This window comes from Acinonyx jubatus, chromosome A2 (assembly GCF_027475565.1).
Source record: "Acinonyx jubatus isolate Ajub_Pintada_27869175 chromosome A2, VMU_Ajub_asm_v1.0, whole genome shotgun sequence".
Lineage (NCBI taxonomy): Eukaryota > Metazoa > Chordata > Mammalia > Carnivora > Felidae > Acinonyx > Acinonyx jubatus.
The window spans coordinates 95,506,892-95,521,263 of NC_069383.1; the positions used below are offsets into that span (position 1 = coordinate 95,506,892).

At 44.1% G+C, this 14,372-nt stretch overlaps 1 protein-coding gene across 5 annotated transcripts in view; it reads right to left on the bottom strand.

The window, feature by feature from the left end:
* Positions 1 to 14,372, bottom strand: part of GLI3 (GLI family zinc finger 3) — a 277,561-nt gene that overhangs the window by 58,171 nt on the left and 205,018 nt on the right. For all 5 annotated transcript variants that reach the window (XM_053218660.1, XM_053218659.1, XM_027071602.2 and 2 more), the window contains one exon: positions 12,587 to 12,727. In XM_053218660.1, coding sequence (XP_053074635.1) covers positions 12,587 to 12,727 — 141 coding nt within the window. The remainder of the gene's footprint in view (positions 1 to 12,586; positions 12,728 to 14,372) is intronic.

A 14,372-nucleotide genomic window follows, 5' to 3' on the forward strand; every position in this document is an offset into this window, starting at 1 on the left:
GAGGAATGTCCACCATTGTTTGTGATTATGGATCACATCACAATCTAATAGCAATTTTTATTTAATCAATAATTTCCATGCTGAACAGACAGCCCTGTTACAGAGAATCGACAGGCAGGTACTGATAGCGACAAGCCTCGTTATTAATCTTTCCTCCGCTGGCTTATCAGCCAAACTACTGTAAAAGGCACCGCCAAGATGGATTTTAGAAGCCACCTTTCTCCTCTTGCCCCTTTTCTTCTTCTCTCTCCCATAACATATCACATAACGTAGACTCTACATTTATTTGAGTAACCTGGGGCTTGAGTGGCATAAAAAGGCAGTTCACATTAAGCAATTTCACAAATCAGTGGGACCTCGACCATCGCTCAGGGTTGGCCATTATAGGCTAATAAATCATACTTTCTCTTTGAGTTGTCAATCGCCAAAAAGCTTTGTACAAACGTTGGCATCTGTAATTCCGTAAAGGCTTTTCATCTTGAAATAAGATGCTCTAGACTGATAACAAGAATAATCCCCTCTTGATCAAGAAAAAAAAAAAATCTGCATTTTAGCAATTAAAGCTGCTGCCAGAAGCCAAAAGGCTCAGTACTGAGACTCTAGTGAAGTTTATCTCCGCAAAACACAAGGAGAATACAGTGAGGGTTGTGTTGTATTTGCAGTCGGAACTGCTTTATCTTGCCCTGGGAAATGTGCCCTCTCTCCCCAGGTGGGACAGGAGAGGAAGGTGTGAGAACTTCCCATGCTTCCTGGAAAAGCCACTGGGAAGCCCTGCTCTTCCTGAACCAGGTACATAAAGAAGCGTCCTCCCCAGCGCAATCTGGTGACGCTGACAGGTGACAGGTGTTTTGTTCTCCTGACGAGGAAGACATTTTCAGAACTTCAGATTATTCATTCCTAACTAGAAAAAAAGGCACACCCCAAATTAAAACAGTGACAAAGAGAAATGTTAATAATCACAAAAACCATCAGTAAGTGGGCCCTAAAAACTTGAGTAACACTTACAGCCGCCATGTTCTGTAAGTCATCAGAGATCATTCTCCAACAGACCCAACCATTTTGCTTTAAAGAGAGACAGCAGGGTCGCGCTACCCTCAGGTAATGAGCCGGGGGCCATGCACACAAAACACAGGGGTCCTATGGGCAAAACTACCTTCCGGGTGCTCAACTGGCAACCTGGAAGCTTCTGACTGCTCTCTGAAGGTCATTTACAACATCCACATGAGCTGCAAAAACGGTCACTGTCTGACATCTCCAAATTCCCAAATTAAAAAAAAAAAAGTTTAAAATAACTTCCACTGCAGAGTCTCACTTCTGGCCCTGCCCCATTTAATACATTGCTGGTACAGCTTCTGGAGCTCTGCAGCGTTCGGCCCTGACCTTTCTGTGGCTCATACCGGTTCACTCCTTCTTCTCATCAGAAACCTCTGAATTCTCCTTACTCCACCTGGACCAGAAGTCACACTCCCAGTTCAGCAAGCAGGTCCCAGGAAACTCACTGTGCTTTAATCTCACTTCCGGTTGCCCTCTGCCTCCAGGAGCACTGTGGTTCTGTATCACCACACTACTCACCACTCTTCAAAACCAAAAGCACAGGATGTAATTGTATCTCTAACCCCACAAAGTGTCAAAAACCCCAGACTTTTATCATATTAGCCACTATCACAGATAAAATTCTCCTGTACTTTCCACTTCCATTAAATTCTTCCTGTGGTCACTTCCACACAGAAGCCCCAACACCTCCCCATAATGGTCTTTCCCTATTTGAATCCACCTGTCTTTTCAAGACCATGTCCAAATCCACAAGACCTTTCTCTTAAGACTTAACCTTACCTGTTTTCCTGCTGCTCTGCCTGTACCTCTGTAGTCCTCCCAATAGTCTTCCCCGTATGTTCCCCTTACTCAAAGGGGCAGACATAAAAGATATATGTGCCCGCTCTTGTTCCCTCTCACTGGCCCTGACCATGACCCCAACTCTGGAAGTCTGACATGCAGGAGGCTCTTTTCTTCTAACACTATGCCTGCAATTTGTGTAGTGGGCACCAGGTGGTGATGATGCATCGTTAACAGGTAAAATCACCAGCCTACACAGGTGAGAGTGAATCAATGACATATTCATAGCTTTCTTATTTTTTTATGAAAAGTCTTTACATATTCTTTTTTAAAATTTTGATGAAAAATCTCCTTAATCTCTCCATTCTTCAATTAATTAAGTTGATTAGTACTTATTCTTCCTCATATTTGAATAATGCTTTAGAGTTTTCAAAGGCTTGCTTTATATGATCTCATTCTGTCCCTACTAAAAAAATAAAAATAAAAAACCCTGTGAGGAAAGTGGGATGGTATTAACATCTCCACTTTACAAATGAGAAACCGAGGGCTGAAATTATAGAATGACTTATTCAGATTCAGAAACAGTTCTTGGCAGATGTAGGAATCAGAGATAAATGCCCTCCTTCCCACTCACTGATTAATGCTAGTTTTACTGGTAATTGGATGGGGTGGGTTTGGGGTGGCTTACATTTAAGGTCTTGGCCTATCCTTTAAGGATATGCCACTTATAGCTACCTTGCCAACATTAATTGTTCTAGAAATGAAAAAAAATTCATCTATGGCAGTATTTAGCTGATCCCAGAAAAGACTAAATGTCCCTGAATTTTCAAAAAAGTCCTTGCATTAGAAAATTGCTTTCTGTTTCTGGAGCTCTGTTTTCTGTCAAAGCAGGAGCCTGATCACCATGCTTGCCATGATCTCAGAAGCTGAAGTCTGAGTGACTTCTCTTGGTCTGCAAAAAAAAACAGTGATGGAATTTCTTTACCAAGACAAAGGACTTGGCTGGTAAGAGTCCTTGCTGAGTACCGAGTGCCTGACCTTAAAAATGTTGCTTTAAAATTAAGATCTGTAAATCTGTACATATACACACATGTACACAAACACACATACACACCCAAATACATACCCACAAGTGTACACACATACCACGCATGTACACACGTAAGCACACACACGCAAGCACACACACGCACACACACAGGCACACACACAGGCACACCACATATATGTATATTTAATAGCATTTTGTTTGAGACTAACAAGCTCATCTTTTCTTTTTTTTTTTTAATTTTTTTTTTTAACGTTTATTTATTTCTGAGACAGAGAGAGACAGAGCATGAACGGGGGAGGGTCAGAGAGAGGGAGACACAGAATCTGAAACAGGCTCCAGGCTCTGAGCTGTCAGCACAGAGCCCGACGCGGGGCTCGAGCTCACGGACTGCGAGATCATGACCTGAGGTGAAGTCGGCCGCTTAACTGACTGAGCCATCCAGGCGCCCTGCTCATCTTTTCTTTATAATCTGAACATTCTAGAGCACACTCAAGGAGGAGAAAATTTATCTTAAATCACAAATATCCTTTTTTTTTGTTTTGTTTTCCACACCACAAGAGGAAAGATTTGGGACAGAACAGGTGGCAGTTTTGCACGACCCACCCCCCCCCCCCCAAGGGATATTTGGCAATGTCTGGAAAGACTTTGGGTTGTTACAATGGGGGAGGTTCCCTCCGGAATCTAGTGGGCAGAGGTCAGCAATGCTGCTAACGGTCCCATGACAAGGTCAAGGATGGCCCTCACATCAAAGAATTCTCTGCGTTATTGTGCGGAGGGTGAGAAGCCTTGGTTTTGGGTGACCACCGAAGAGAACTTTGAGAAGGACATCAGGACAACAGAACATATAATAGCATGAGGCTCTGAATCTCAACACTGCAGAGGCAAGAATAAGGAGGGATGTACAGTATAAGGAACAGACCTGGAGACCTCTTTCCAGTCCTTCTCTCTCAGGAGTGGATGAACCAGGGACCCTTCGGCATCTCTATGCAATTATTAATTTCAGGGTGACATACCAACCCCAACACGGCCTGAATACCAACCTGAACCATATTTTTTATGGGCAACATACATGAAACTTAGCAGCCGGTAAATGTCTTTACACTTTTAACTTCTATGATTATTTTTTAAGATTTTACTTTTAAGTAATCTCTACACTCAATGTGGGGCTCGAACTTACAACCCGAGATCAAGAGTCCCACGCTCCATTGACTGAGTCAGGCAGGTGCCCCTACGCTTATCACTTTTAGAAAGAGAATCACTAATATTTCATGGAGTATAATTTTTAGCTAATTCCCTCAACAGTTTTAAGAGGTAAATGCTATTATTATCATTATTTCACAAGGAGGAAATGTGACGTGTCTTGGGTAGAGAGCAGGCTTTGAACCTGGGTCTGTCAGCTTTGAAATGTACATCGCACGGGAGTACAGTGGCAAGCCCAAGTATTCTTTCGGATCAGGTGCCATGTATTCTTACAAAGTCATCATCACCGTCACCATCATGCCTCACAAGTCGACCCCCACGCTCTGCTTTGACCTGAACTATTTCCACCTGTTTCCCAGAGGTCTTTTCTGATATTCCTTATGTACTTCTCTCCCTCCTGTAAGTCCCCAGAATCGCAACTACACAATTCTGGCTTCATTACGTCCTGCCTTATATGCAATCACTATGCTTTTATGATTCTTTGTCTCGCCCTTGCAATGAGAATGACCAGTCCTGGAGGATTAGGTCTAAGTCCTGTGGACAGTGTGCCCACCATGAGGCTGGGGCAGGGAGGCGGCATGCCGGCTTCACCCAACACTCTTCTGGTGAGCGGTTGAGCAAATGCCTGATCTACTAATGTCAGCCTCTCTCTCTCCTGATAAACAACAGGACACACTGTACTGGGCAAGATCTGCTACAGGCAAGTATATTTCAACAAGGTACACAGCCCAGCCCAAAGTGACCGTCAATCCTTCTTGTATGAAATGGGTCTACTCAGAATATTCCAGAGAATCTTACCTGAAGTATCATTCAGGACCAGCTCAGAGGAAAATCCTCTCCAAATGGCAGGAAGAGTTGCTTGGATTAAGAATTCCCATGAAGTATTTCAGCAGGGTACTATGAAACATTTTTGGGGTACACCACGGCAGAACAAATTTAAGACAGACATCTTACTTAAAACACTGGTTTCTTTTTTTAATTTTTTTTTCTCAGAGAGAGAGGACCAGGGTGGCGGGGGGGGGGGGGGGGGGCGGGGGGAGAGGGAGAGGGACAGAGAGAGAATCCCAAGCAGGCTCCATGCTCAGCATGGAGCCCGACACAGGGCTCGATCCCATGACCCTGGGATGATGACCTGAGCCCAAATCAAGAGTCAGATGCCCAACGGAGCCACCCAGGTGCCCCTTCAAAATATTGATTTCTTATTCTTTGTTCAAGAGGTAAGAACCCTTACTCAGTAAAAGAGAAATTTTAATTCCACAATTACTCAAGTAATTCATATACCACCTCTGAGAAGTGTTAAATGCAATTATTCTGGAGGGCACTTAATCTACAGGGTTGAAAAGATCCTGAAAAAGATGGCAAGGGACTGTGTTCTACAAAACCCCACCTGGGGGCAGCCATCTGTAACAGACTGTACATCCCACCTCACCCCCACCTCCCCGACTGCAAGGGGGTTCTCGCCAGGGCACCCAGGTGGGTTGCCAGGCAATAAGTGGGCACCTGAGAGGAAGCCTGTTTGCCGTCCCTATCCTAAGGACTATCTAATGCAAATCTTTCACTTGCTTTTACTAAACTGAGGTCCAAGGAGGTTAAATGGCTGGGCCAAGTCCCATCTGTTAGAACTACACTGGGAAGAATGGTTCCTGGCCTCAGTCAAGTGCACGTTCAGCAACGAGGAATATAAAATAAGCCTTGGAGCAGACTCCCAGAAGCCACAGACCCAACAGCATGGCTCCCCTCCCCTCCCCTCCCCCACTCAACCCTGAAAAAACAAATACATAAAACAAAGAGAGGGGAAGCACTCTTTTCCACCTCCGTCTGTTTCTCATTAGGCCTACTGCATGTGATCTCTGCTTGGCCTTGGATGCTGGGGACTGCATTTATTTCCATGGCTGTTTCACGGTGTGATAAGTGAGAAAATAACGTTCTGAAGGGTCATGTGGTTCCAGGGAGGTCATCCCCAGGGTCAGGGCAGAGATGGGGCTGCCACTCAGAATGTCGCTGGCCCTGGGAGGCCTTCCCTGGTGGACCACACAGCCCTTCGTGCCCCCCACTCAGGCTAATCTCCTGAGTGTCTCTATGGGAACGATTTCTGCAGGTGCAGCCCAGTCAGTAACTTTAAAAAGACGTGACCCTTGAGGCGCAATTGTCAGAGGATAGCTTTGAAGTTTGTGGTTCTTAGTCTGCATTTTACACGCAGTATTTCCAAATAATTAGAGTAACTAAATTAACTAGCAACTCCATGTAGGGAAAATGAGATCAAAATCTCCACTCATTCATTTTACATTTTATGTGCACACAAGACTAATTTCTGCCTCGTATCTGAGACCGCGATCACATCTTACACTTTTCTCTTAGGTAAAGATACACAATGCAACTTTAGCAAAGGGATCAAAATTAGATGGAAAATATTTAAAATGCAAATTTAGGATCATGGTATTAATATGAAAATAATGTCTTCAACACATCCTCACTTCCCCGCATTTCTACGGATGCACCAATTCTTCACAGATTAGATGTGCCTTCTTTACATCTAAATCTCTAGGATATTAAAAAGAAAGCCCTTCATTTTCATGCTGCCTATGTACAGAATTTGTTTTCAAATGGCAGCAAAGGTGATTATAACTGTATTCTTCTGATAAAGGGAACTACAGCATGCTTTAGAGATCAAAATTTGCAGCATAGGAAAGCATTTAAAATCCAAGTAGGTGGTTAATCACTCTACAAAAAGGTGAATTTCTGACACCATGCTTAAAAGATACAAATGGAGCACAGGGACTTAAATGCCACCCAGTTGAGGCTGGGACTAATATCGACACAACTCACGTTCTCTGCCCTTGGGCCCGCTGGCAGGAGAAAACACCCTCCTCGTGGAATTGCCTGAGGCCCTCTCTGCGGGCTCATTCTGCTAGGGATGGGTGGGGAATAAACAAAGGCTAGTATCCAAACTCTATAAAGAGCTCACCAAACTCCACACCCGAAAAACAAATAATCCAGTGAAGAAATGGGCAGAAGACGTGAATAGACACTTCTCTAAAGAAGACATCCAGATGGCCAACAGGCACATGAAAAGATGCTCAACATAACTCCTCATCAGGGAAATACAAATCAAAACCACACTCAGATATCACCTCACGCCCGTCAGAGTGGCTAAAATGAACAAATCAGGAGACTACAGATGCTGGCGAGGATGTGGAGAAACGGGAACCCTCTTGCACTGTCGGTGGGAATGCAAACTGGTGCAGCCGCTCTGGAAAACAGTGTGGAGGTTCCTCAAAAAATTAAAAATAGATCTACCCTATGACCCAGCAATAGCACTGCTAGGAATTGACCCAAGGGATACAGGAGTACTGAGGCAGAGGGGCATTTGTACCCCAATGTTTATAGCAGCACTCTCAACTATAGCCAAATTATGGAAAGAGCCTAAATGTCCATCAACTGATGAATGGATAAAGAAATTGTGGTTTATAGACACAATGGAATACTACTTGGCAATGAGAAAGAATGAAATCTGGCCTTTTGTAGCAACGTGGATGGAACTGGAGAGTGTTATGCTAAGTGAAATAAGTCATACAGAGAAAGACAGACACCATATGTTTTCACTCTTATGTGGATCCTAAGAAACTTAACAGAAGACCATGGGGGAGGGGAAGGAAAAAAAAAAGTTAGAGAGGGAGGGAGCAAAACCATAAGAGACTCTTGAAAACTGAGAACAATCTGAGGGTTGATGGGGGGTGGGAGGGAGGGGAGGGTGGGTGATGGGTATTGAGGAGGGCACCTGTTGGGATGAGCACTGGGTGTGGTCTGGAAACCAATTTGACAACAAATTTCATATTAAAAAAAAAATAAAGCAAACTACTCTGTGAATGTGAAAAAAAAACTGTTAAAAAATAACGTGCCTATTTACAGACCTTAGGAAAGAACACTGTATGTGTTATTTCTAAGCCAGAAAGGGGGTTACTTCACTGAAACAGAATGTAAGGAAGGACAGTGCTAGAGCAAACAGGTGCCCATTGGGGATGGTGATTAAACTACTTTTATTCGGCTCCCAGGCTCCCAGCAGTGATGTTTGCAAGCACACGCGGCCACTGAGCAGTGGCGACCCAAAGGAGGCGCGCATCCTCCGCAAACACTGAGGGGACGTCCAATGTCATTCAGAAACAAAGTGTGCGGGTTTCAGAGAACCTGGGACTGACTGACGGGTGCTCACGCTGTATGCGTTTCAGATGCCTCAACCCTCTTAGAGCAGAAGATGGGTTCTACCTTCTAGGACAGAATTAACGCAAGAGGGAAGTGGGTCTCAGGAAGGTTTGGAAGCCTCACTCATCCATGCGAGAAGCCAGGCGAAAAGACAAAAGTGGGATTTTTTACATTCCAACAAAAATTACAACTTCACCTCGGCTCGGGTCATGATCTCATGGTTCATGAGTTTGAGCCCCACATTGGGCTCTGCACCCACTTCGGGTTCTCTGTCTCCCTCTCCCTGCCCCTCCCTACTCTCTCTTTCTCTCTCAAAAATAAACAAACTTAAAAAAAAAATACAACAAAACCAGAAACACTTCAAGAACCAGTATTCTACAACTGTCAGAGATACATTTAAAATTAAGATTCAGGGACACCTGGGTGGCTCAGTTGGTTAAGTCTGACTCTTGATTTCAGCCCAGGTTATGATCTCATAGTTCATGAGTTCGAGCCCCGCGCCAGGCTCTGCACTGACAGTGTGGAGCCTGCTTAGGATTCTGTCTCCCTCTCTCTCTGCCCCTCCCCCACTTGTTCTCTTCCCCCCCCCACCCCTGTTCTCTCAAAATAAATAAAAATAAGCTTTAAAAAAGTAAAAAAAAAAAAAAATAAAGATTCATGTCTTTTGTAACATACAATACACAGCAGCAAAAAGAGAGTCTAATTAATTTGGAGTTGAAGGGAAAATGGGGACTTTTCGACTTATTTTGAGTCATTAGAATACGTGCTTTCAGATGTCGAGGGAAGAGAAAGCACTTGCATCTTGACAAATCAATAATAAATTCCGTCTTAATCAAAGGCGCTTTGAATTAATTTTTGTACCGTACCTCCTTCCTACACTCTCGTTCGTTCTATTTTAACTGACACCAAGGAAGGGACAAAGTATAACAAAAACGTGGTTCACAAAAGTACACATCTATCTTCTTAGCTTCTGGGCACAGAAATAAATTTATGACAAATTTAATACTAGCTTGAGAGTAACTAAGCCCAATTATAATTATCTGGCTGGGAAGAGAAATTAATTAAACATCCTGGTGATAAAGACCCCACAGCAAACCTAGAAGAAACACACCCATGGAGGAGGACAGGCGCTTGAAATAAAGGAGAGGAGAAGGGAAAGGCAATATTTAGCCCATCTGCTGGGACAGTAATGGGACGAGGTCATCTTTTCAAGAGAACACGGAGTGCATTACCCTGGAAGTGAGACTACCTGGCGGGCAAAGCCAGCCGGGTCCCTAATTCTCCTCTTCAACTTTGTGATTTGCTAATGGGAAACACATGTCTCCCTTTTGCACCAAGTTCAAATGACTCTGGAATTCCAACCGTGCAGCTCAGCGACTGAACCAGAACAAGGGGAGAACTTGTCAGGATTTAAGAGCTTTCAGCAAAGCCCTTCAATCGCAGCCAGCACCCTATTCCACGGAAGGATATCAATTATAGATAGTGACTTGCTTTAGCAGGCAGTCGGGACTGTCAGACACTAGATAGACAGCCATGAAGAATCATGAATCTTTCTATTAACTGTAAGAGGGGGAAAAAGAATGGGTCATGGCTATAAATAAGGCAGAGCATCAGAATGGTTTAACACCTTGCCTCTTGGTTGTATGTAGCATGAAAATGCAACTAATTCCCAAAATGTCCTCTCTCCGAGGAAAGCTGTGGGAATGGAAACAGTTAATACTGCCCTCCGTCTTTAAGAAAGTGGGTTTCGCAACTGGCATTTTTTCCACCTGCCACCAAAATAATGAGGTGGATGTGAAGTAGCTTTTCCTGCAATCAACAAAAAAAATAAAGTGTCCATGCTACAGCAGGCCATTGCTGGTGCTAACGAGACAGCCGTGAGTGGGAAGGTGCTCATGCATCCTGCAAAGTGAAATCAACTTAAACGCACGAATTTGGACTTTCCACACTTCAGATAACAAGTAAAAAGGTGGAAAATACGTGATATAAGCTGGTATTTTTATTTACGTCACCGCAAATCATAACTTTAATCCACTTAATTTGCTTAATTTATCTCAGACTAAAATTAACATCAAAAGTAATATATTGGATTTTCCCCTAATCCTGACATGAGTAACTCCTACCTGATTTGGAATAAAAAATTTCCACTGTACCTGGATTTGTTTATAATTTTTATGATACAACAGACAACACAGTGGTCATTCAAGGCGACAGTTTAAGCAGACATTCCTTCAAACTACTCAGATCTCTCTATGAAAACACCATCACTACCCAAAACCTTTCACCCCTGAGATTAAGTACAAACACCTACAAGAGTCACAGTCTTGTAAAAGCTTTCACATGAAACAGACAGCAAAAAGGTGGAGTTATTACCAAAATTCCCCCAAAATGCGACCTCCAACCTGGTGCCTCATGAGGAGCACAATTCCTTTTAAATGTAGGCTCAGAGGAAGCTCCCATTCCACCCCCACATTTGACAACAGCTGAACCATAATTACAGCCCCCCTTGGAAACTACAATGACCTATCCGCAGAGAAGGCACCAGGAGATGGGGACGTTGTCAAAAGCAAGCAGCCCAGACAGCATCTCGTTCGTGATGGTGGTTTGCATGCAAACAATTTCCCCCTCGTGGATGTCTGTCCACTCGTTGTATCACAAAGGGTATTCCTGACATCCTTCCTCTTCGGGAAAATTTGCCTACCCGAAAAGAAAAATTCCAAACTTTTTTTTCCCCCTTTAGTATTACAATGTCTGTGGTTCCCATTAAAAGTCAGCAAGCAAAAAGGGCCATTAAGTAAGGCTTGGCTTAGAAATAACACTTGCATCAAATTAAAGAGAGAGAGTCGAATTAGGTTCATGGAAAAATCTGGAAATACACCTTAATTAAAAACATTTGACTTTCTAGGTTCTTGCTGCGCTGAGAAATCTCTAATTCTTCCTGCACAATTATAAGGGGACATGATTACAAAAGAAACGTTTGGGGGGGGAAACCCTGCTGATGTCATCATGTTAACTTCCCAAAACATCCTGTACATAACGGATCTCAAAACCTGACAAACCTAAGACTATAATGTGATGGCAGCGTGCAGGATATATTACAGAGGATGAGCCAAGTTGCGGAAGACACACTGGGGGAGCTCACGAGGCCCATGAAAAACGTGGGCTGTGTCAGGGGATGTATAATTTTAGTGCTTAAATGGAGAAGGGCTCTCAAGAAGTATGGATCATCTACAATTAAAAGTTACTATAAAAGAAAAGAGACTGGGGGTAGTGTGTGTGATGTGTGCACGTGTGCTGGGTGGACAAAGAGTCCCCACGAAAGCTGTTCTGTCAGATCTTCTGTCACATTAAAAGCTGATGAAAAGGCCACACTCTGATGAAGCTGATGAAAAGACCATCCTTAATGCCTCGATGGGACCCCTGTGCTTCTGCACAGGAGTGTGAGCCTACAGCTTTTTATCCTCTATCATTGGAAGGCCCTTCCGTCTCAGTTCCTCTGGTGTGAAAGAAAAGTCCCAAATAAGATGAAGCACTGGTAAAGGAAATATGCCCACTCAGGTATGTGGGAGTGGGGAGGGCACTGCATTATCGGAAACAATACTCGGGCGGGGTGGGGGGGGGGTGGGCAGCAAAGACTCCTGAACCTGGAAGAATAAGACAGAGCGTGGATCTCAATGTGACCATGTTGCTGGTCTCAAAAGCACACGCCACAGGACACATTTTAAAATACACATCACTCTTTCCATGAGACTCTCCGCCCTGCAAGGCTTGGCCGGAAGTCAAGAAATGGTGCTAATGGCTTCTCCAAGCATCTACCTATCTCACACAGAGTACTAATTGCCTCATAAAATAGTGGGAGGCTCCTCAGATGGTGAGAGTTTGGAAGAAGAAGGCAGAACGGAAAAAAGGAATCCCCCACCTCTAAAATTTTTTCTGCTGTTGCCGGGTCTTAGAGAGGAGAATCAAACTTGGTTAAGAGGTTAATAATAATTCATGTCCAGCTTACTATTACTCAATAACCATCAAAGACGCTAACTCAAAATAGTGTTTTCTGGCTTACAGGATCAGAGTCATTACACTCTCTATTGAAGACTTTATTGAATTTTACACTAAGCTTTAGCTGACTGAACAGGTCAAGCACCGTGGCTCAGAGTTTTCTTTATTCTCAGAAAAGTCATAAAGCCCTCTCCAGTTTGCAACGCTGCTAGCTAAGAAACTTGACTCGGCGCAGGGTCAGGGACGCTGACCCCACCGACAAGGTCGCAGAGCTGTAAAGCCCAGTCCCCGCGGCCCCCCACTTACGTGCACCAGCTGCTCCTGGGTGTCGAACTCCCGCGTGCAACCTTCCCAGTGGCAGTTTGTTTCATAGATGACTTCAGGCTCCTGTTTGCTTTCGTCTTTGTCCCCTTCCTCCTTCACTAGGGTTGTCCCTTCCGGCTGTTCCTGGCAGGGCAGGGAGGAGAGAGGGAAAGGATTCAGACACAATGGAAAGAAGGCAAGAGAAAGGGGAAAAAAAAAAAAAGACCAAAAAAAAAAAAAAACCCAAAACCCAACCACGTGATTTCGGTTGGTCTGCCTCCTGACGCAATTTTTCAGTGAAAATAAAATACAGCCCGGGTCTATTAGCTGGATTTTGTGACTCGAAGAAGTCAAACATATAGAGTCATCTGTGTGCATGTTTTCTGATTTGTGGAATGTATCTTCAGAGATTGTTAATTTGGGATTAAAAACAATAGTCCAGGGGCGCCTGGGTGGCTCAGTTGGTTAAGTGTCCAACTTTGGCTCAGGTCATGATCTCATGGCTCATGGGTTTGAGCCCCGGCGTCGGGCTCTGTGCGGACAGCTCAGAGCCTGGAGCCTGTTTTGGATTCTGTGTGTGTGTGTGTGTCTCTCTCTCTGTCCCTTCCCTGCTCATGCTCTCTTTCTCAAAAATAAACATTTAAAAAAAAAAAAACAGCAGTCTAAGCTATGATGATGATAAGAAGTGGAGGCCAAACCTTGCCCCTGAATACAAGAGGAAAAAGAAATTAAAATGTAATCCCCTAAGAGAAGCAATTAAACTAGTTCATGTTGTCTTTACTCAAAAGACTGGTCTCTTTTGGTCAGATTCTTTCCAGTGTATGAATTTGTTTATTCTCCTACTTTGGAATCAGGGACGTGGTTTGCTAGTAATTCTGATTCTGCTTTCCCTGCCATTGGAGGCTGTGACCGGCACTTTGTGGGTTTTATAGGGATCGTGTCTTCCTGGTTCAACTTCTGATCTCCAAAGATGTGGCTCGCTGCCCAAGGACCACAGCATCTAAAGGTTGGCGGCATGGTCTTTTATCCTCTTCAAGGCAACTTCGCGGCAATGAAAATACAAACAATTTCCAGAATGCTGGGAGAGTATTAGGTGCATAGACTTGGGATCTAATCTGGGACAGGGTGACAAAAACCGTAAACAGGCACTTTGGTGTAACCGCCAAAGTTGTTGGCCGGCAGAATTCCAGCGGAAAGGTGGATCTCAGAACCTACTACACCCATTTATTCCATCCTCAAAATGCTCATGCAAAAGGAAATTTGGGTGGAGGTGGTCTGAGCTTGGGGCTGAAGCAGCCTTGGATGTAGAATCCAGATTCTGTGGACGTCCAGACTCCTGTCCAGCCCCTATTTCCAGGAATTAAAATTCACTGACCTCCTTCCTGTGTTGGGCACAGGGACCCTAGGAGATGGTATTATTATGCCTCTAGGCACAATAAACATATTTTACAACTGAAGCTCAGAGGATCTAAATGCCTAAAAGCAGAAACCAGATTAGAATTTCTAAACTTGTCCTTTCAGGACTTTGGAGAAAGGACCAGAATCTTACTGGCCTTCAGGTAGGTTAGCTGTGCCTTGATCCATGCCCTCCTGTTCTCCAAGCTCTCCTGGCAAGTGGAGAAGGCAAAATAAGAACAAAGAAGAACATGATGGGTGTAGGGAATATCACTAGCTCTGCCCAGCTCAGGCTTAGGGCCAGGAGTTCATTATTTCAGGCCTCAGACCAGGGCTAAGGACCAAAGCTATCAGCGGTCAGTAACAAATTAATCCAACCACTGACACCACACAC